The sequence below is a fragment of the Anomaloglossus baeobatrachus genome, chromosome 4 (assembly GCF_048569485.1).
Source record: "Anomaloglossus baeobatrachus isolate aAnoBae1 chromosome 4, aAnoBae1.hap1, whole genome shotgun sequence".
Classification (NCBI taxonomy): Eukaryota; Metazoa; Chordata; class Amphibia; order Anura; family Aromobatidae; genus Anomaloglossus; species Anomaloglossus baeobatrachus.
Window position 1 is genome coordinate 414971931 of NC_134356.1, and position 22097 is coordinate 414994027.

General features: G+C 49.9%; 1 protein-coding gene across 1 annotated transcript in view; it reads left to right on the top strand.

The window, feature by feature from the left end:
* The window catches only part of COPG2 (coat protein complex I subunit gamma 2), a 168170-nt gene that overhangs the window by 45952 nt on the left and 100121 nt on the right, over nucleotides 1-22097 (top strand). Inside the window, exons 9-13 of the mRNA XM_075342611.1 lie at nucleotides 2439-2596; nucleotides 2776-2909; nucleotides 4652-4719; nucleotides 12323-12511; nucleotides 12862-12957. Of these exons, the coding sequence (XP_075198726.1) occupies nucleotides 2439-2596; nucleotides 2776-2909; nucleotides 4652-4719; nucleotides 12323-12511; nucleotides 12862-12957 (645 nt within the window). The remainder of the gene's footprint in view (nucleotides 1-2438; nucleotides 2597-2775; nucleotides 2910-4651; nucleotides 4720-12322; nucleotides 12512-12861; nucleotides 12958-22097) is intronic.

Genomic DNA, 22097 nt, shown 5'->3' on the forward strand with positions numbered 1-22097 from the left:
TTTCACCCACATCCCTGTATAGAACTGTCTGGTACCCTAATTCATCAGTCATATCATTGGTATCATATCCTGGGAGAGTTTCTACAGGTGACTGTGCATAGGAGTATTGGTAATGGTTTGCTCCTCCCCCCTCTTGGAATCCAGTAGTGCCCCTAACTCACTCCGTGACTATAGGAAATAGCGTTGCTTTGACTCATGCAGTGTTCCCAGACATCAGTCTTGTCTATTTGGCCCGAAGGTTTCTCCGCTCTCTATTTCCCCTATGTCAGTTAGTCGAGCGCAGATTTCTTGTTACTGCCTTTACTCTACGCATAGGCTATCCCTTGGCCATCCTATATAACCTTCGTCCCTGCACTGTCCAACTAACTGGAGGTCATTTGATCGGTCACTAAAGTATATCCCTTCCCTCAGGACCGCTACTCTTGTTCAGATTTGTCTGATCCAACCACGGTATTCACACCTTGACGGCTGCAATGGAAGCATTTACCTATGTCGAGAACCACCTGGTATTCTGTTCACTATCCACAAAGTCAGATGCACTATCTACCATGAACCACATGGCTAATTGCAGCAGCGGTCCAAGTACTCTGTCTATTATCCAGTGAGTAAAGCACCACTATCTACCATGAGCCAACATGGCTGATCGCAGCGCAGTCTAATTGACCTTGAGCGATTTTGTTGCCTCAGCCCCAATGTCTGCTAGTTCGTCTTTTGCCTCTTCTTTCTTGCAAAATTGGATCACCTCAACCCTCAAGTCTTTCCAAAAGGCACAAAGGTATTAAAGTATGTCCACCGCAGGAACCGGTTTCTAAATATCATCATGTAAATGGCTCTCCATTCTCCTGCAAGATTTTCTAGCTTTTCAGTCGTCCTCATAGTGTTCTGGTCTTCTCCTCTTGGTCCCTAAATCATGACTCATGCTCAGTGTGGTCTCACTTGTACAGCCCATTACCTCTAACTAAGTTTGCCCCTGCAGGTCGCAGGGTCGAACCTCATGCCCAGTTTTCTCTGCTATTGTTGGCAGGACTACATGTTTCTATTTGTCTATGCCATTCCCTTTAACAGACCCCTCCACAGTCACTTAGCCTTAGGTTTGCTGGCAGCTTCCTATTCTCATTGTTCACAAGAGATTTTTCAAAATCGCTTGTACATTGTGATTATGAATGCCAATGTCCTTTTTTTTTTTTCCCCAGGTTCCCAGGACCGTCTTTTTCCCACCAAAATTTTGTTTTATTCAGGTTTATGACATGGCTCGTGAGCCACAGTGCTATGAACGTCTGGTTTCTCTGGTCAGGTCATTGATCTTGACCAAGCAGGAAAGCCCTCTTCTTTTGTACCTATATTTGTTCTCCCCTCCTGGCCTTCTTGCTGTGGGATTTTGAGTCCGGTTTGTTCCTCCGTTTTTCTCTAGAGTCAGGTCTCTGCCTTTTAATCCTTTCCTAGGAATCTGGCTTCCCGTTCATGGATCCAGATTTTCCTTAAGGTAGGACATGTTTGGTTCTTCCCTAGCAGCTCCTCGTGGATCCATGGAACCTCATCTGCTATTAGACGTGTTACAGCTCTCTCCTTTTGCACCCATTCTGGTTATTTAATCTCCCTGTTCCCTATAAAGTTTCCTTCCAGTGATGATCACTGCCATGGTCAATACTAGCGGCTTTACCTTGTCGTCGTCCTTCCTTTCCCATCCTTCACCCAAACAAGGAGGTTCTATATCTTGTTCCCTTCCTCCTCCTAAGTTGACTTCCACTCTTCTCCCTTTAGGGAAGATAGTCTTCTCTAACGCTCTCCTTCCAACTTACTTCCTTCTGACCAATCTCTAAAATATATTTTACCCAGTCAGTGCGTCTGATCGACGCTTTCTGTCTAGGGCAACTTCCTTCAAACCTTTGGATCCGTTGGTCCGGATCCTGAGAGTCATCGTAGTATTCTTCCTGCCTTTAAGGCTATTATTGCTGTTGTATCCACTCTACCATTTTTGAAGCATATTGGGCAAGGGACCTGCACTCGGGATTCTAGCTGTGTTCACCTGTGACTGAGGCTGACTGGGCCGTTCGTCATCAGGCCTCTGTTTGGCAGCTCTCTAAGCTAGATCACAAATGATAGGATTAGATACCCTGCTCAGCAATATGTCACATAACAGTATTAGATACACGGACTGTATCACACAAGATAAAATTAGATACAAGGTTCAACAGACTGTTTCCCACAGTGTGGGATTAGATACATGGCTCAGCGGACTGTATAACATGATAGGATTAGATAGTTTAGCAGATTGTTGCACATGCTAGCATTGTGTATATTTTTCAGGGTTTTTTTATGGTAGGATTAATGATCCTTTTTATGTTTTTGTTTTTTAATGTATATTTATATAAATGTAGTCTAGTAAATTTGACTTTGCAATTTTAATTACAATATTAGTTAATCTTTTGTATTGACAGTACCATGCACTGGGACTTCTCTACTATCTGAGAAAAAATGACCGTCTTGCTGTTGCTAAAATGATTAACAAGTTTACAAAGTCTGGCCTAAAATCTCCTTTTGCATACTGCATGTTAATTCGCATTGCAAGTCGTTTGCTGGAAGAGTCTGATGAAGGGTGAGAATAATAAAATGTCCTTTTATATAGTGCAGTTTTTAGAAGACTAAATTTCTTACATTAATCCCTGCCTCACAGAGGGGCAAATAGTCCTAGATCTAAGGCCTGCCCTTATATAAACTCATTAATGACATTTAGGTAGCTCTTTAAAAGGCAGACATTTTCTTTGTTTACCATAGACATACCAGCCCGTTGTTTGACTTCATTGAGAGCTGCCTTAGAAACAAGCATGAAATGGTCATTTATGAAGCAGCTTCAGCGATTATTCACCTGCCCAACTGCACGGCGAGGGAGCTGGCCCCAGCAGTCTCCGGTATGTGCTCCATTCCTTACCTCGCAATTGTTTTCTCATTTATCAGGCATCTTCCAATCCTTTATAAAGCAACAATAGTTTTACAATTTTTACACCACACACTAGCCTCTCTACATGTGTTTCTTGATTTGTTTTCAGTGGCATGCATATATAAGAACACACATGAAATTTTCAGCTCACCATGAGCCCTTGCAGTTCTCGGTCCCAATTCAGCACAGAAAGGCCTTGGTCCGGGCTGCTCGTCGAGATATAAAAGACAAAGTCCAGCAAAGGGAATTAGAGCAAATGTCAGTATGTTAAATACTTGTTTTTAATGAAACCATGATAAAAAAAAATACAGACAGAACACCCTGCAAACCTCACCCCTAATAAAAAAACAAAACAAAAACAAAAAGCACGTTTCCGTAAAATCAAGCTCCTAACGGACTGGCATTGGCTCCAATCCCCTTCTGGATTTTATCCTATTGTATCTCATCTGTTTACAAGACCTGTTCCTTGAAACCTACAGGCCAGGATTTACCATACACTTGGTTCACAAGGTAAAGGGGCGTTCTGATTTCCTGCTTAAGGTTATGTGCGCACTAGAAAGTGACTATTTCTTAGAATAAAAAATGGACCCTCTTAAAGAATCCTGCACCCACGGTAAAAAAACGCACCAGAACCGCAGTGAAATCCGCATGTGGTTTAACTGCGGTTTGCCGCGGATTTTCCGCAGGGTGGTTCCTGCGAATTTTTACCTTCTGTGGCAAAAAACGCAGGTACCTGCAGAAAAAAAGTGACATGCTCATTAATTCCGCAGCGGAAAAAAGAAAAACCGCAGTGTGCGCACAGCAATTTTTAAAACCCATAGGATTTGCTGGGGAATGACTGCAGCAATGTTAGACACATTTTCTGCAGCAAATCCGTGGCAAAATCTGCTGTAAATCCGCAGCGTGCGCACAGGGCCTAAAAGTTTGCGCTATATAAAAAAAAAAAAAGTAATAGTTACCCTGGGTAATTTCAGCGCTGCCCCTCATCTGTGCCGCACTGGTCTTTGTCATTATTAGCTGCTGCTATGTCTACAGCATGTGACTGTTGCAGGCCATCACTGGCCTCATCAATCTGCATCATGACAGTAGCACTGAGGCTGCAGCACTTGCGAGCTGTTAAAGGGGTTCTGACCTCACAGAATAACTGTTCTAAATCCAAGCCCTCAGTGCTTCATGGCTGGGCCAATCCTTAAAATCCACCTTACCACCTGTTTGTTTTCCATCTATCTTTGACCTTCTTTCACTTTATGAAGCCAGAGCTGCAAATCCAAGAAGAAGGGGGTGGAGATGGAGGGATGACAAGCAGGTGAGAAAGTGCACATAAATATTTAGCCACACCATGATGCCCCGAGCACCCATACTCCGTTTGAACTGTCATTTTTTTTTTATGACCGTGTCCCTTTAAGATACTGCAGTCATAGCGATGTAAGGAAACAGTACAGGGCAAGAAATGAATTTATTTTCATACAGATTAAGCATGTGATCATGGTAAGATTGGGACCTGAAAATTAAAAACAAAATACATAATTGTTTCTGAAGAAATCAGGAAAGAAGATTTGATTGAGTTCCGTTTCAGTCAAGCGTTATGCCAACGTATTTGTGTCCCCATACTACAGCCTTCCAACCTAAACTCTTGGATATAAACAAAATATATTCATAGATGATATTTGCTGTAATAACGTGTGAAGATCTTGATCCAATCCTTTATTTCAGTTCTGCAGCTGTTCTGCAGCTCTCCCAAACCTGCTCTGAGATATGCTGCAGTAAGGACCCTTAACAAGGTATGCTTTCAATGTAATTATATTTATAGAATGAAACAATGGTCACCTAAAAGCATATGTCCTACTTAGCTGCTGCCAATAAGTTACCTGGGAGAATGTTTTTAAAGGGAACCTGTCACAAGGGGTTAATTTGCTGGGTAATAGCATTTGAAACCTGCCGAATGCCTGCCTGAATATTAAATCCTGCTGCCACGAGGAAATTATCTTTTCCTTTTCGGCATAATTCGGGTTTAAGTCACAGGGACAGCACCAGTGTAGGTTCAGTCGCTGATCTGTGTGGAGAGTGGCGGCTGTAACCATGCCCCTGCACTGACTGATAGCCTCCTCTAATGCGGAGCAACTGTCAGTCAGTGTGGACGGCGCGGTTACAGCCACCACTATCAACACACAGTGGCGACTGAACCAGCGCCGGCCCCATGCCGCTGCGATAATCGGTATTGCAGAATATAGTATAACTGACCTTCCAATCGTATACGTTGAATTCCAATCTATTGCAATATTAAATTAAGTAACCTAATCGGTAAAGGCTGTGAAGGGAAAAAAATAAAATGGCCAGTACTGCATTTTATTGGTCGCCTCCCTAAATAATGTAATAAATAATATAAGCAGCATTTGTTCATGAAATTATCAATAAAAACATCAACTCACTGCACACAAAAATTGCCCTCACTCGGCCCGCACAATAAATACTGTAATAACATAACCCCAAAAAACAATGGCAGAGTTGCAGTATTTTTTTTTTTTTTTCTTTTAACCATTTCATCATACAGTGGAACCTTGGATTACGAGCCTAATTGGTTCCGGGAGTGAGGTCTTAAACCAAGTTACTCTTATATCAAAGCGAATTTCTTTATCGTTCCTATGGGAGACCCAAACCATGGGTGTATAGCTTCTGCCTCCGGAGGACACACAAAGTACTACACTCAAACGTGTAGCTCCTCCCTCCTAGCATATACACCCCCTGCTAGCCAGTCCTAGCCAGTTCAATGCTTTGTGTTTCAGGAGGTCACACACACATGCATTCTCTGATTTTTGATTTTTGATTTTTTTCTTTGGATCAAAGATTTGGAAGAAAAGCGGGTCCAGTCTGGACTCCCGGCATGTCCCTTCTCACCCCACTGTGTCGGCGGTGCTGTTAAGGTTGATTTTCCAAGGCTGGAGCCTTCACATGCCGCGCTCCTTCAACACCCTCTGAGAGGCTCTGGTTTGAAGTGGGAGCCAACACGGTTCTCACTGCTTTGCAGGAGACCGGTCTCCATCCACAGCCCTGTTCAGGATCCTGTCGGACGGAGCGCTCATCCCCCAGGGACCTGGCACCTGCGTCTCACAAGCTAAGTACATGAGACGTTATTACCACAGAAAGTGGTCTTTCCAGGGGTCCTTTATACTTTATTTTGTGGGGAGAGTGTGTTTTATGTTTGTGTTAACATTTCCGGCCGGTTCTCCAGTTTTCACTGGAGAACCGCGCCGATGGTGCCTGCACGCCGGCCGCATGTTTAAATCTAGGCCCCGGCTTCGCCTGAGGCCTAGTTTCGGTTTCCACTGCCTCTGCTTGTCAGTCACGCAGAGAGACAGGATGGCTCCGCCCAGCGGCTGTGCAGCACAGGGAAGGGACACTCCTCACTGAGGAAGGATTCCCTCCCCTGTCTACCTCTTGCCGCTCTCATAGTAGGCCCCGCCCCCTCTCCTCGCTCCGGTCGCCATTTTCTCAGCGTTCTCTGTGCCTGCATAGGCACAGAGATTCCACATTGTGACAAGTGGGGGCCTGGGCTGAGGGACTGGGGGCACAAAAATGTCTATTAAACGGCCTAGCAGCCACAACCTCCGGTTTGTGCAGCTGCTTATTTTATCTGTTATATACTCTGCTGGGGGCCACTCTGGTCAGAGCCCCCACCTCTGCAGCATGTCTCACATCAGAGCAAGGCTGCAGGGCTGTTTTTAATTTGCACTGTATGAGGACTCGTACGGCCGGTACCGAGCACATAAACACAGGAGACGCAGAGTCAGCCTGGAGGCTCATCAGTGGTCCCTCCAGCTGCTCCGGCTTCGGTGGCTGAACCCCCGGTTTGGGCAGAATCCGCTCTTTCCAGGGGATGACCGTCCCGGACTCTGCGGAGCATGCATTAGCCCCCTTCTCAGGATGTTTCTGCTGCTACTCGCTCAGCAAAGCTCACGGAGGACTCTCCTTCTGGTCTCAGACCCCGTCCTCCTAAAATGGAGACGCAGGGTCCCCTGTCCTTCCCCGTCCCGCAGCTCTGATTCACGAGCTGACTCACTGGACGAGGAGGATGTCCCTACCAGGGGCTCGGACGCTACTTTATGTACCATTGATCTGTCCGAAGGTGACGCAGATGCTAATGATGGGATTGCGTCCATTATACTTGTACTGGACCTCCATCCGCCTGTATCAGGGGAGCACTCCCCGCTGGCAGAAAGGCATCAGTATACCTTAAACAGAACAAGGAGTGTGTTCCTTACCACTCTAGTTTTCAGCCCACTGTGTCCAGGCCCACAGCCTGTCCTGTCAGACCCCAAAGCGGAGTTCTGATGACTGTTTCTCCCTCCCACCAGTGGTGGTCAAGGAGTGAGCTAATTTGCCAATGGTGGTCCCTCCGGTGTCTAGACTTTCAGCCCGGATAGTTGTATCAGTGGCTGACGGCACCTCTATAGGGATCCCACTGTACATTACTTTTGTACTGGACCTTAATCCGCCGGAGTTACCTTGCCTAAGAGAACAAGGAGTGTGTTCCTTAACCACTCCAGTTTTTCAGGCCTCTGTGACCAAGCCCAGAGTCTGCTCTGACAGACGCTTCCCATGAAGCGTGGTTCTGATGACTGTTTCCCTTTCCACCAGTGGGGTTAAGGAGTGGGCTCATTCACCAAGAGTGGCTCAGCCCGGGCCGTTATATCGGTGGCTGATGGCTCCTCATTTATAGTTTTGCTGTCCACCAGGTTGTCCTTCTGGCCAAATCTGTTTAGGGGCGGCAGGAGCTTCGTTCTCCTCAGCTTTATAGCAGTGCGGGCTTTCGTAGCCTCCTCTGCTTCTCTAGAGGAGATGCGTTCCCTCACAGGGACTCTATGCCCGAAATGGTTGCCTGAACTTCCAGATTCAGCCTTTTCATCCTATGCCATGTCTGCCATGCTGGAGACTCTCACCGCACTGCGGTGGCCTCGGCTACTTTCCTCGCTATCCGCAGGCTCCTGTGGCTTCGGAAGTGGAAGGCAGATGCTTCTATAGAAGTTCCTCGCTGGGCTCCCTTTTGTTGGGACCAGTCTTTCGAAAACAACTGGATGAAATTGTTAAGGAAGCTTTTGGCGGGAAGAGTTCTTCCATTCCACAATCCCAAATCAGGAAACCTGTCCAGGGCAGGAATCAGCGGAGGTTTTCGTTCTTGCGTTCCTCCATCTGAGCGTTTTCTAAGCCCTCGGCCTCGTCCACTAGTTCGGCCAAGGATCGTAAAACCCAAATGGCGCTCGAAGCCGCGTCTTCAGAAACCGCAGGAGATGCTGCCACTAAGTCAGCTTCCTCCGGGCTATCTGGCCACGCCAGCAACGTCCTTGGTCGGTGGCAGGCTCTTCCACTTTGGCGACGTATGATTTTAACACGTCTCCGATCAGTGGGGGCGGGATTACTTCTCCATGGCTACAGGATAGATTTCTATCCACCCGCCAAACAGATTTTTTCTGTCAACTCCCCCCTGTTCCAAGGCCGCCGCCTTGTCACAGGCCGTGGCATTCTTGCAGGCCAATGGAGTAATTGTACCGGTTCCCAATTGGGAACGGTTCTGAGATTCTGCTTAAATCTATTCCTAGTCCCCGTAGAGGGCAGGTACTTCCGACCTGGATCTCAAGCTTTTCAAGCATGTTCAGGTGCGGCGTTTTCACATGGAGTCTCGGTCTTGTTCCGGGTATTTTCACCGGATCAATTGATAACCCAAGGACATTCCCTAGCATCCATCGACATCAGAGATGTCTATCTGCATGTGCCAATCGCAGCTTCTCACCAGCGTTGGCTACGTTTTGCAATCGGAGTGGTCCAATTCGTGGCTCTTCCCTTGGAGTTAGCCACGGCCCCTCGAGTACTCTCAAGGTTGGGGCAGCTGTGATTAGGGTCCTGCACCCCTAGAGGTTGGCAGTGATCTTTTGCCCTGAACGGCCTTCTTGTCGGGGCTTCATCCAGTGCAGACTCTTAGCAGAGTGCCTCGCTCACTCTCGCCACGCTAACCAATTCGGGTGGCTTGTCATTCTGTCCAAGACCACTCTGACTTCGAACCAGAAGTTCACGTACCCAGGGACGCAATTCGAGACTCTGTCGGCACTTGTGAAGCTGCCCTTAGTCAAACAGTAGTCCCTCTGCTGGCGGTCGACGTCATTCCATCAGGCACCAAATACAGGTACTGGATCATATGGTGGCGTCAATGGAAGCGATTCCCTTGCCCAGTTTCTCCTCCTCGGAGGCTGGACATTTTCAGCTGTTGGAACAAGCGAACTTCCTCCTTCCACGGGGTGGTGGCTTCGCCACAGACCAGGGGCTCGTTTCAGTGGTGGCTTCGGCCACTCTGTCTCAGGGACGCTCCTTCCTGGCCCCGTCCCGGGTGATCCTCACCAGGATACTAGTCCATCCGACTGGGGAGCAGTGTTTCTCCACCACGGAGCGCAGGGCGCTTGGACTCTGTCCGAATCAGCCCTCTGGATCAATGTGCTGGAAATCAGAGCTGTGTTTCTAGCTCTCTAAGCCTTTCACCATCTGTTGGCGGCTGGGCACATTCGAGTCCAGTCAGACGACGTAACAGCGTTTACCTACATCAACCTCCAGGGCGGCACACTCAGCCGCCTGGTAATGTTGGAGGCTCAACGCATTCTTTAGTGGACGAAGGACTCCTAGTCCACCATATCCGCAGCCCATATCCCAGACGTGAAGACTGCGAGGCAGATTATCTCAGCTGTCCATCCGCGGTCCACGATCCTCAGGTTTCTGCGGCAGACGCACTGGTGCATGTTTGGTCCCAGCTTCGTCTGTCTTACGTGTTTCACCCTCTAGCTCTTGCCCAGAATCCTGCGCAAGATCAGTAAGGAGGGCCGTCGGGTCATTCTCATACTCCAGACTGGCCCAGGCAAGCTTAGTACCCTGACCTGCTCCATCTGTCCGTAGTGTTGCCATGGCATCTTCCGGACCGTCCAGACCTTCTCTCAAAGGGTCCGTTTTTTTCCGCCAGAATTCTGGATTCTCAGATTGACGGCGTGGCTCTTGAGTCCTGGATTTTGACGACTTCTGGTATCCCTCCTGAAGTCATCTCCACTATGACTCGAGCTCCGAAGTGTCCTTGGCTTTTTGGCCTTGCCGACCCTCCTGTCCCTTCTACAGTCCGGTCTACAGCTCAGGACTATCCCTCTTTAAGGGACAGCTCTTGGCTCTGTCAGTGTGTGCCAGCGGCGTATCATCCGGCTGGCTCAGGTGCGCTCCTTCAAGGGCGCATCTCACATTATTCCGCCTTACCGGCGGCCTATGGAGCCCTGGGACCTTAATCCGGTCCTCACGGTTTCCGGAAACCCCCCTTTGAGCCTCTCAGGGAGGTTTCTTTGTTTCGTTTTTCACAGAAAGTGGTCTTTCTAGTGGCCATAATTTCCCTCAAGAGAGTCTCTGTTTTGGCTGCACTCTCTTCTGAGTCACCCCCTTTTTTGGTTTTTCATCAAGACAAGGTGGTCTCCGTCCGACTCCGGACTTTCTCCCTAAGGTGGTTGCTGCTTCCACCTTAACCGGGGCATTTTCCCTGCCTTCCTTTTGTCCGGCTCCTGTTCATCGCTTTGAAAAAGCGTTGCATATCCTGGATCTGGTGCGGGCGCTCCGGATCTTTGTGTCTCGCACCGCTGTTATTAGGCGGTGCACCTCTCTCTGGTGCTGACCACTAGTCAGCGTAGCGGTCTCTCGGCATCTACGCCGACCCTGGTTCGTCTTAGGTCGGCCATTTCTGATGCCTACCAGTGTACTCAAGTGCCTTCCCCGCCTGGGATCAGGGCACACTTGACCAGAGCTGTCGGTGCCTCTTGGGCTTTCAAGCACCAGGCTACGGCTCACCAGGTCTGTCAGACTGCCACTTGGATTAGTCTGCATACCTTTTCGAAGCACTACCCAATGCAGGCTCATGCTTCGGCAGACGCGGGCTTGGGCAGACGCTTTTTTCAGGCGGCTGTTGCCCATTTGTGAAGTTAGGTTTCGCCTACTTCTCAGTTTGTCTGTTTATTCCCACCCATGGACTGCTTTAGAACGTCCCATGGTTTGGGTCTCCCATAGGAACGATAAAGAAAAAGAGAATTTTGTTACTTACCGTAAATTCTTTTTCTTATAGTTCCGTCATGGGAGACCCAGCACCCTCCCTATTGCCTTTTGGCAGGTTTCTTGTTCCGTGTGTCTTCACCGGCTGTTGTTGTTGCAGACAGAGGTTCCGGTTGTTCCGGGTTTTACTCTGTCTCTACTTGTGGGTGGATGTCCTCCTTCAGCTTTTGCACTAAACTGGCTAGGACTGGCTAGCAGGGGGTGTATATGCTAGGAGGGAGGAGCTACACGTTTGAGTGTAGTACTTTGTGTGTCCTCCGGAGGCAGAAGCTATACACCCATGGTTTGGGTCTCCCATGACGGAACTATAAGAAAAAGAATTTACGGTAAGTAACAAAATTCTCTTTTTTCCCATAGGAAATAATTGAAACAAACTTATTATATTATACAAACTTATTACAGTAATACAAAATAATGTACTGTATTTATATAAAATTATTACAGTACGCGAATACAAAATACTGTACAGTAAAAATCATATAAAGCAAATTAAACTGGATATTAGCTTACAATAGAATTGTGTGTGCGCGGGAGGTGCAGTATAAGCAATGGGCTGTACTGGTTATCAATAAGAAAGTACAATACTGTATCCACAAATGCAAATTGATAGACAATGCTGTATAGTATATACTGTACTGTACAATGCTATACTGTATATACTACAGATGTACAGAAAGTTACCTCCAGAGCCGGTCAGAACACAGTGAAAGGACAGAACCAGAAGTGAGTATTTGCTCTTAAACAAAGTTACAAATTTGTAAATAGCTTTGCTTGTCTTGCAAAATGCTCTCAAACCAAGTTACTCATAATCCAAGGTTCCACTGTACTTGGACTTTGTTTCAGTACATTATTTGGTAAAATGAATGGGGTCATTCAAAACGACACTTCATCCTGCAAAAAAAATCAATCCCTAACACGTCGACAGAAAAATAGAGTTGTGGCTCTTGAAAGAAGGCAAGGGAAAGCAGGAAAGTGAAAAATTCCCCGGTAATCCTTTTGCGGTTAAGGGCTTCTGGACATTATGTACATATGATAGCATGACCATTTTCGTACTTTTGACATGAATGTGAAATTGTCATTCTGGCCTGAGAAGTCCATTGGGCGGCACTGATCAGTCATTGACAGTGGTCTCTGCTTGCTCTTCTACAGGGAGGACGCAGATTGCACGGCTTTTGACCTTCCCATGAATAGGAATAATACCGTAGAAAAATATTTCTTTTCCTGAGATCTTCAGAAATGCACAAATTTTGTATCCATTTATCTTTTTAGGTGGCCATGAAGCACCCTTCTGCAGTCACGGCATGTAACCTGGACCTGGAAAACCTCATTACTGATTCCAACCGTAGTATTGCGACCCTTGCCATTACCACCCTGCTGAAGACTGGGAGCGAGAGCAGTGTAGACCGGCTCATGAAGCAGATATCTACCTTTGTATCCGAGATCTCCGATGAATTTAAAGTAAACAATTAATGATAGTCTCGTATGCCAAAAGGTCATTGTATTTTTTATAGATTTGAGCCATAAAATGCTCAGCTATACAGCGTCTAGACTCTAGGGCAATGCGGGTGCTGCAACACAGCCTGATTCATTAGTGTGTGCAATTGTCGCATGGATGTAAGAAATGTCTTGAAAAAATCAATGCGCTGAGTGCCAAATAGTGCTATACAGTGCGATCACAAGAATACTCTTTACCAGTATGATAAATGGTATTTCTGTCCCTTAATTAAGTGATCATAGAGAATGGTTTATATGGTTAGTGCTGAACAAGCTTTAATGCTGAATATACTGTCTTTTCTACTTTTGTACAGGTTGTGGTCGTTCAAGCAATTAGTGCCTTATGCCAGAAATATCCACGTAAACACACAGTAATGATGACATTCCTGTCAAACATGCTTAGAGACGATGTGAGTATCTGCATGATTTTACATAAATAACATGCATCACCTTTCCTATGCAACTGTATAGCCACTGCATGGTAGCCATATGTGCTAATCATTTCCCATGAGAGTCTACAGGTTCCTACTTTTATGTTTTCTACAATACACTGTAAACTACACTGTCCCAAGAACGTGACTCAAATGCCCTTTCGGATTTCAGCACTGCATGTGTGTAAACGCTCCGAACATTGCAATGGGACTGGCAGAGATTGTACTTCTTCTATAATGGGAATCTCAGAATGCATGTTAGTCAGCAGTACAGGAAATAACTTTTAGACTACATTATCATGACCATGGTAGATTTGCCTTCAGAGGCATACATAGAGCTCTTCATTGCGCATGCCATTTCTTTATCGTTCCTTTGGGAGACCGAGACCATGGGTGTTTAGCTTCTGCCTCCGGAGGACACACAAAGTACTACACTAAAAAGTGTAGCTCCTCCCACTGAGCTTATACACCCCCTGGTGAGCAGACCCAGCCAGTTTATCGCTTTGTGTTCAGGAGGCATACATGCATTCTCATATGATTTTTCCCTTTTGGAATGAGTTTGAAGAACTGTGGGTCCACGTCTGGACCCCCGGCATGTCCCTTCTCACCCCACTGTGTCGGCGGTGTTGTAAGGTTGATTTCCTAGGCTGGAGCCTTACATGCCGTGCTCCTTCACCATCCCTCCTGGGCTCTGGCTTGAAGTGGGAGCCAGCACGGTCTCCATGCCTGGCAGGAGACCGGTCTCCATTCGCAGCCCTTCAGGACCCTGCTGGACCGGAGCACTCATCCCCAGGGACATGGCCCTGCGTCTCAGCAGCTAAGTACCTGAGACGTTTATATTTGGGGGTCCCTGTGCTTTATTGTTGGGGGAGAGTGTGCTTATTGTATTTTCTGACATTTCCGGCGGGTTCTCTAGCTGTCGCCCGAGAACCGCGCCGATGGTGCCTGCGCGTCGGCCTCGCCGCTCAAATTTAGGCCCCGGCTTCGCCGGAGGCCTAGTTTCGTTTCACTGCCCTAGCATGTCACTCATGCCGGCGGCCGTTCTGCACAGGGGAGGGACACTCCCCACTGTTGTGCGTGTCTCCTCCCCTGTAGGTCTCTATGGCTCTCCAGATCCCGCTCTTCATGCAAGTCCCGCCCCCTCTCTTCGCTCCGGCGGCCATTTTCTCAGAGTTCTCTCAGCGTTGGTCTGCGTTCTGCATCCCTGCTGAGGTGCTGTGTTTGGGGGTCCGGGCTTCGGGATCTGGAGGGCACACAACACCGCTCTGCACAGCACAGCGGTCTGGTAAGCCACAACCGGCTCTGGTTGTGGACCTCTGATATACTCTCTGGGGTTCATTCTCTGGCAGAGCCCCCACTCCAGCAGCATGTCTCACACGAGGAGCAAGGCTCCAAAGCTTTACTCTGTATGCGCTGCATGTAAGCTCCTGCTGCCTGAACCGAGCACCTATCCACATTGTGATGCCTGCTCTACCTTGGCGGTGCCACAGCCTGGAGTCTCTCCCCCAGTGGTCTCTCAGGCTGCTCCTGCTCCTGTGGCTGAGCCCCCGGCCTGGGTAGAATCCTTTTCTAGGTCTATCCCAGTCTTTTGCTGAGTCCATGGGACTTCTGTCCAGGACTTTGCTGAATATGCATCAGCCACCCTCATAGGGTGCCTCTGCTGCTAGGGCCCTCTCAGGACCGGAGCTCACAGAGGATTCATCATCAGGTCCCAGACCCCGTCCTCCTAAGAAGAGACGTAGGGTTCCCTCTCCCTCCTCCTCCCGTGGCTCTGATTCAAGAGCGGACTCGCAGGATGAGGAGGATGCCTTTACAGGGGGCTTGGAGGCTAACTCCATGTACCCCATTGATCTGTCCGAAAGTGACTCAGATCTTAGTGACTTGATTGCTTCCATTAATTCTGTTCTAGATCTTAATCCGCCAGTATCAGAGGAGCAACCCTCTCTAGCAGAAAAGCACCAGTTTACCTCGCCTAAGAGGGCAAAGAGTGTGTTCTTTAACCACTCCAGTTTTCAGGCCGCTGTGTCCAAGCCCAGGGCCTGTCCTGACAAACGCTTCCCGAAGCGTGGTTCTGATGACCGTTTTCCCTTTCCACCTGAGGTGGTCAAGGAGTGGGCTCAGTCCCCAAAGGTAGACCCCCCGGTGTCTAGGCTCTCAGCCCGGACTGTTGTGTCAGTGGCTGATGGCACCTCCCTTAAGGATTCCGCTGACCGCCAGATTGACCTTCTGGCCAAATCCGTATATGAAGCGGCGGGGGCCTCGTTTTCCCCGACTTTTGCAGCAGTGTGGGCTCTCAAAGCCATATCTGCTTCTCTAGAGGAGATGCATTCCCTTTCCAGGGGATCTATGCCCGAAATGGTTGCCTTGACTTCCCAAGCTTCAGCTTTTTCATCCTATGCCATGTCTGCCATGCTGGAGGCTTCTCACTGCACTGCGGTGGCTTCGGCTAATTCCCTCGCTATCCGCAGGATCTTGTGGCTTCGAGAGGGGAAGGCAGATGCTTCTTCTAAGAAGTACCTTGCTGGGCTCCCTTTTGCTGGGTCCCGGCTGTCCGGAGAACAGCTGGATGAAATTATTAAGGAAGCTACTGGCGGGAAGAGTACTTCCATGCCACAAACCAAAGCCAGGAAGCCTGCCCAGGGTAGGAATCCGTCGAGGTTTCGCTCCTTTCGTTCCTCCAACTGGTCGTCCTCTAAGCCTTCGGCCTCGTCCACTAACTCAGCCAAGGACCAGAAATCCAACTGGCGCCCAAAAGCGCGTCCACAGAAGACGCCAGGAGGTGCTGCCACTAAGGCAGCCTCCTCGTGACTATCTGCCCGCTCCAGCAACGTCCTTGGTCGGTGGCAGGCTCTCCCACTTTGGCGACGCTTGGTTTCAACACGTCTCCGATCAGTGGGTGAGAGATATCATCTCCCACGGCTACAGGATAGAATTTTCTTCCAGTCCGCCAAACAGATTTTTTCTCTCAACCCCCCCTGCTCCAAGGCCGCCGCCTTCTCACAGGCAGTGGCATCCTTGCAGGCCAACGGAGTAATTGTACCGGTGCCCACCCGGGAACGGTTCAGAGGTTTCTACTCAAATCTCTTCCTAGTCCCCAAAAAGGACGGTACTTTCCGGCCCATCCTGGATCTCAAGCTTCTCAACAAGCATGTTCAGGTGCGGCACGTTCGCATGGAGTCTCTGCGATCAGTCATTGCCTCAATGACCCAAGGGGATTTCCTGGCGTCCATCGACATCAGAGATGCCTATCTGCATGTGCCAATTGCAGTCTCACACCAGCATTGGTTACGTTTTGCAATCGGAGAAGATCATTTCCAATTTGTGGCTCTCCCCTTCGGGTTGGCCACAGCCCCTCGGGTATTCACCAAGGTCATGGCTGCAGTGATTGCGGTTCTGCACCTACAGGGGTTGGCAGTGATCCCTTACCTGGACGACCTTCTAGTCAAGGCTTCATCCAGCGCAGACTGTCAGCGGAGTGTCTCGCTCACTCTCGCCACTCTAGCCCAATTCGGGTGGCTTGTCAATCTTCCCAAATCCTCTCTGACTCCGACCCAGAGTCTCACGTACCTAGGGATGCAGTTCGAGACCTTGACGGCACTTGTGAAGTTGCCCTTAGTCAAACAGCAGTCCCTCCAACTGGCAGTGCGCTCTCTGCTGAGGCCCCGCCGTTATACCCTCAGGCGTCTGATGCAGGTGCTGGGTCAAATGGTGGCGTCAATGGAAGCTGTCCCCTTTGCCCAGTTCCATCTGCGCCCCCTGCAGCTGGACATTCTCCGCTGTTGGGACAAGCGGCCTTCCTCCTTACACAGGCTAGTGGCTCTGTCGCCACAGACCAGGAGCTCTCTTCAGTGGTGGCTGCGGCCCCTCTCTCTGTCCCAGGGGCGCTCCTTCCTGGCCCCGTCCTGGGTGATCCTCACCACGGATGCCAGTCTATCCGGCTGGGGAGCGGTATGTTTCCACCACAGAGCGCAGGGCACTTGGACTCCGTCCGAGTCAGCCCTTTCAATCAATGTGCTGGAAACCAGAGCCGTGCTTCTAGCTCTCCTAGCTTTTCACCACCTGTTGGCGGGCAAGCACATTCGAGTCCAGTCAGACAACGCGACAGCGGTTGTCTACATCAATCACCAAGGCGGGACACGCAGCCGCCTGGCAATGTTGGAGGTACAACGCATCCTTCAATGGGTGGAGGACTCCAAGTCCACCATATCCGCAGTCCACATCCCAGGCGTGGAAAACTGGGAGGCAGATTATCTCAGCCGTCAAACCGTGGACGGTGGCGAGTGGTCCCTGCACCCGGCAGTGTTTCAGTCAATCTGCCGCAAATGGGGCACTCCGGACATGGACCTAATGGCATCCCGTCACAACAACAAAGTTCCTGTTTACGTGGCTCGCTCCCACGATCCTCAGGCATTCGCCGCGGACGCTCTGGTTCAAGACTGGTCCCAGTTTCGTCTGTCCTACGTGTTTCCCCCTCTAGCTCTCTTGCCCAGAGTCCTGCGCAAGATCAGAATGGAGGGCCGTCGAGTCATCCTCATTGCACCGGACTGGCCCAGGCGAGCTTGGTATCCAGACCTGCTCCATCTGTCCGTAGAGATGCCGTGGCATCTCCCGGACCGTCCAGACCTTCTCTCGCAAGGTCCGTTTTTCCGCCTGAATTCTGCGGCTCTCAAATTGATGGCGTGGCTCTTGAGTCCTGGATTTTGACGGCTTCTGGTATTCCTCCTGAAGTCATCTCCACTATGACTCGGGCCCGTAAGTCTTCCTCCGCTAAGATCTATCACAGGACTTGTAGAATTTTCCTAACCTGGTGTCGCTCTACCGACCTTCCTCCTTGGCCTTTCTCCTTGCCGACCCTTCTGTCTTTTCTACAGTCCGGTCTGCAGCTAGGTCTGTCCCTCAACTCTCTCAAGGGACAAGTCTCAGCTCTGTCTGTTCTGTTCCAGCGGCGTCTCGCTCGGCTGGCTCAGGTCCGCACCTTCATGCAGGGCCCGTCTCACATCATTCCGCCTTACCGGCGGCCCTTGGATCCCTGGGACCTTTAATTTGGTTCTCACGGTTTTGCAGAAACCCCCCTTTGAGCCTCTTAGGGAAGTTTCCTTGTATCGTCTTTCACAGAAAGTGGCCTTTTCTGGTGGCCATTACTTCCCTCAGGAGAGTCTCTGATTTGTCTGCGCTCTCTTCGGAGTCACCTTTTTTGGTTTTTCATCAAGACAAGGTGGTTCTCCGTCCGACTCCGGACTTTCTTCCTAAGGTGGTCTCTCCTTTCCACCTTAACCAGGACATTACCCTACCTTCCTTTTGTCCGGCTCCTGTTCATCACTTTGAAAAAGCGCTGCATACTCTGGATCTGGTGCGTGCTCTCCGGATCTGTGTCTCGCACCGCTGCACTTAGGCGGTGCACTTCTCTTTTTGTGCTAACCACAGGTCGGCGCAAGGGTCTCTCTGCTTCTAAGCCGACCTTAGCCCGTTGGATTAGATCGACCATTTCGGACGCCTACCAGAGTACTCAGGTGCCTCCCCCGCCGGGGATCAAGGCACATTCGACCAGAGCTGTAGGTGCCTCTTGGGCTTTTAGGCACCAGGCTACGGCTCAACAAGTCTGTCAGGCTGCCACTTGGACTAGCCTGCATACCTTTTCGAAGCACTACCAAGTGCATGCTCATGCTTCGGCAGATGTGAGCTTGGGCAGACGCATCCTTCAGGCGGCTGTCGCCCATTTGTGAAGTTAGGTTCTGCCTAATTCTTGCCTTTTTTCGGTTTATTTCCCACCCAGGGACTGCTTTGGAACGTCCCATGGTCTGGGTCTCCCAAAGGAATGATAAAGAAAAAGAGAATTTTATTTACTTACCGTAAATTCTTTTTCTTATAGTTCCATATTGGGAGACCCAGCACCCTCCCTGTTGCCTGTTGGCAATTTTTTCTTGTTCCGTGTGTTACCACCGGCTGTTGTCGTGGACAGAGTCTCCGGTTGTTCCGGCTCTTGCTCTGTTCTACTTGTGGGTGGCTATTCTCCTTCAGCTTTTGCACTAAACTGGCTGGGTCTGCTCACCAGGGGGTGTATAAGCTCAGAGGGAGGAGCTACACTTTTTAGTGTAGTACTTTGTGTGTCCTCCGGAGGCAGAAGCTAAACACCCATGGTCTGGGTCTCCCAATACGGAACTATAAGAAAAAGAATTTACGGTAAGTAAATAAAATTCTCTTTTTTTTCCTCCAATTGACATGAAAGTCCAAGTCTGTCCCATAAAAACGAACCAGATTGTACCATGCACTACAAAAATAAGCAATGTGTGAATAGCTCCATTGAATGACGCCTATCAGTGTTTTAACCCCTTAACGACCGCAGGCTGTAACGGTATGTCTTAACCCACCATAGTGTAATCATGGCTACTGCGGGCAGCTGCCGGTGATCTGCGCATGTCAGCTGATTTGAACAGCTGACGTGTGCCTCGCAGGCACGAGTGGATCCGCGATCCATCTGTGCCTGTTAACCCCTTAAACTGCGATGTCAAAATGTGACATCGCGATTTAAATCCATGCTGCGGTAAATCTTCACTTACCCGGCCCCATTGGCGGCACCGTGTCGTGAACACTGTAAGCCGATAGTTGTCATGGTAGCACAGGGTCATGTGATGACGCCTGTAGCTCATGTGACTCACTTCCTGGTTCACCATGCCGAGTGCTGCCAGTAACAAGAGGGGAGTAATTCTGGTGATCAGAGCTGTGTAGCTATGATCGCCAGAAATGAATGAGCGATCAGACTGCTGATCCTTATAGTCCCCTAGGGGACAAGTAAAATAAAAAAAAAAAAAGTTTTCTTTGTCGCTCCATTGGGAGACCCAGACAATTGGGTGTATAGCTTCTGCCTCCGGAGGCCACACAAAGTATTACACTTTAAAAAGTGTAACCCCTCCCCTCTGCCTATACACCCTCCCGTGCATCACGGGCTCCTCAGTTTTATGCTTTGTGTTGAAGGAGGCACACATTCACTCAAGCTCCCATTTTAGTCAGCAGCAGCTGCTGATTGTATCGGATGGAAGAAAAGAGGGCCCTAACAGGGCCCCCGGCATGCTCCCTTCTCACCCCACTAAGTCGGCGGTGCTGTTAAGGTTGAGGTACCCATTGCGGGTACAAAGGCTGGAGCCACATGCCGTTTTTCCTTCCCCATCCCTTAGAGGCTCTGGGAGAAGTGGGATCCTAACTGGTCACCATTCACTGGGACCGGGCTCCCTCCACAGCCCCTGGGGGAATCTGACGGACAGGAGACTGAGTATCATCAGGGACAGGCCCTGCATCTATAAGGTACTCTGTGTCCCCTTGGGGACGGTGCATGGAGCGCCTGTGTTACAGACGCTGCAGCGGCTGCTGTTTTTTTGTGACGACCGGGACTACCGCCGGCCGCGTTATTAAATTTAGTCCCCGGCTTCTGCGGCCTAGTACCATAACTCCCGCCCCCGGGCCTGCCAGTCAGGGGTAAGGGCGGGACGGTCGACCGGACGTCGGCAGTGAGGGCTGGAGCATACTTAGGTGTTCTCCTCCCCCCTCTCTGAGCACTGTGGAGCACCAGATTCCCGCACTTTATTAGTCACGCCCACGGCTCCCTCCTCCCCTGAGAACTCTGGCAGCCATATTTACAATCACTTCTGCCGGTGGAGGATTTCAGAACGAGCTCTACAGCTCTGGGAGGCCCAGGCAGGGAATCTGGTGGACACACAACCGCTTTGGGCGGTCGGTAAGCCACACCGGTTACCCGGTGCTGGCACCCCTTGGGTGCATATATATATATATTTGTATACATTTTCTCTGTTCGGCCGCATTGTTTTGCTTTTGGCTATATACCCTCAGTGATCACTCTCAGAGGAGACTACAGCATGTCGTCCGCAAAGAGCAAGGGTGCCAAGGCACAGGCTTATTTTGCAACCTGTACCTCTTGTGCGGCTATGTTACCTGCAGGTTCCACCTACCCTCACTGTGTGCAATGCTCGGCCCCTGTGGCACTCACTCAGCCGGAGCCTCGGGCACTGGTGGGACCCTCGGCTCAGGTAGAACCGCCGGCTTCCACTGTCCAGGTGGCAGGGACAGAGTTTGCAGTTTTGGCTGAGAAACTCTCTGAGTCGCTTTCACAATCCATGGCTCAGTCTATGGACAGATGGTCTGCTAAGATACTAGAAGCCTTGCAGTCCAGATCGGTCACACAGGCCCCGGGCACTGTGAGTTCATCGCCCCCAGGCCCCTCTCGGTCGGTGCAGCAGAGTGCTCCTGGGGTGACACCTAGGTCCCACGGGGAGGACTCCGACACGGACCGCAGTCCCAGACCGGCTAAGCGGGCTCGCTGGGAACCTTCCCCGGCTTCATCACGCTGTTCGGGGTCGCAGCATGAGGACTATCTGGAGGATGAGGCGGAGGTCGCAGCTCAGGGCTCTGATCCTGACGTTGCTCTCAATCTTGATACACCTGAAGGGGACGCCATAGTAAATGACCTTATAGCGTCCATCAACCAGGTGCTAGATCTTTCTCCCCCAACTCCACCTATAGAGGAGTCGGCTTCACAGCAGGAGAAACACCAGTTTAGGTTTCCCAAACGTACACGGAGTGCGTTTTTCGATCACTCTAACTTCAGAGATGCTGTCCAGAAGCACAGAGCATTTCCGGACAAGCGCTTTACTAAGCGCCTTAATGACACACGTTACCCCTTCCCCCCTGACGTAGTTAAGGGTTGGGCTCAGTATCCCAAGGTGGATCCTCCAGTCTCTAGACTGGCGGCTAGATCCGTAGTATCAGTGGCAGATGGTTCATCGCTGAAGGATGCCACTGACAGGCAAATAGAGCTCCTGATGAAATCCATCTATGAAGCCATAGGCGCGTCTTTTGCTCCGGCCTTTGCAGCCGTGTGGGCACTCCAAGCTATCTCAGCTTGTCTGTCTGAGATTAATGCAGTCACACGTACCTCTGCTCCGCAAGTTGTGTCTTTGACTTCTCAGGCTTCGGCCTTTTCGTCCTACGCCATGAACGCCGTCCTGGACTCAGCGAGCCGTACAGCGGTAGCGTCCGCCAATTCGGTGGCAGTCCGCAGGGCCATGTGGCTACGCGAATGGAAGGCAGACTCTGCTTCCAAGAAGTTC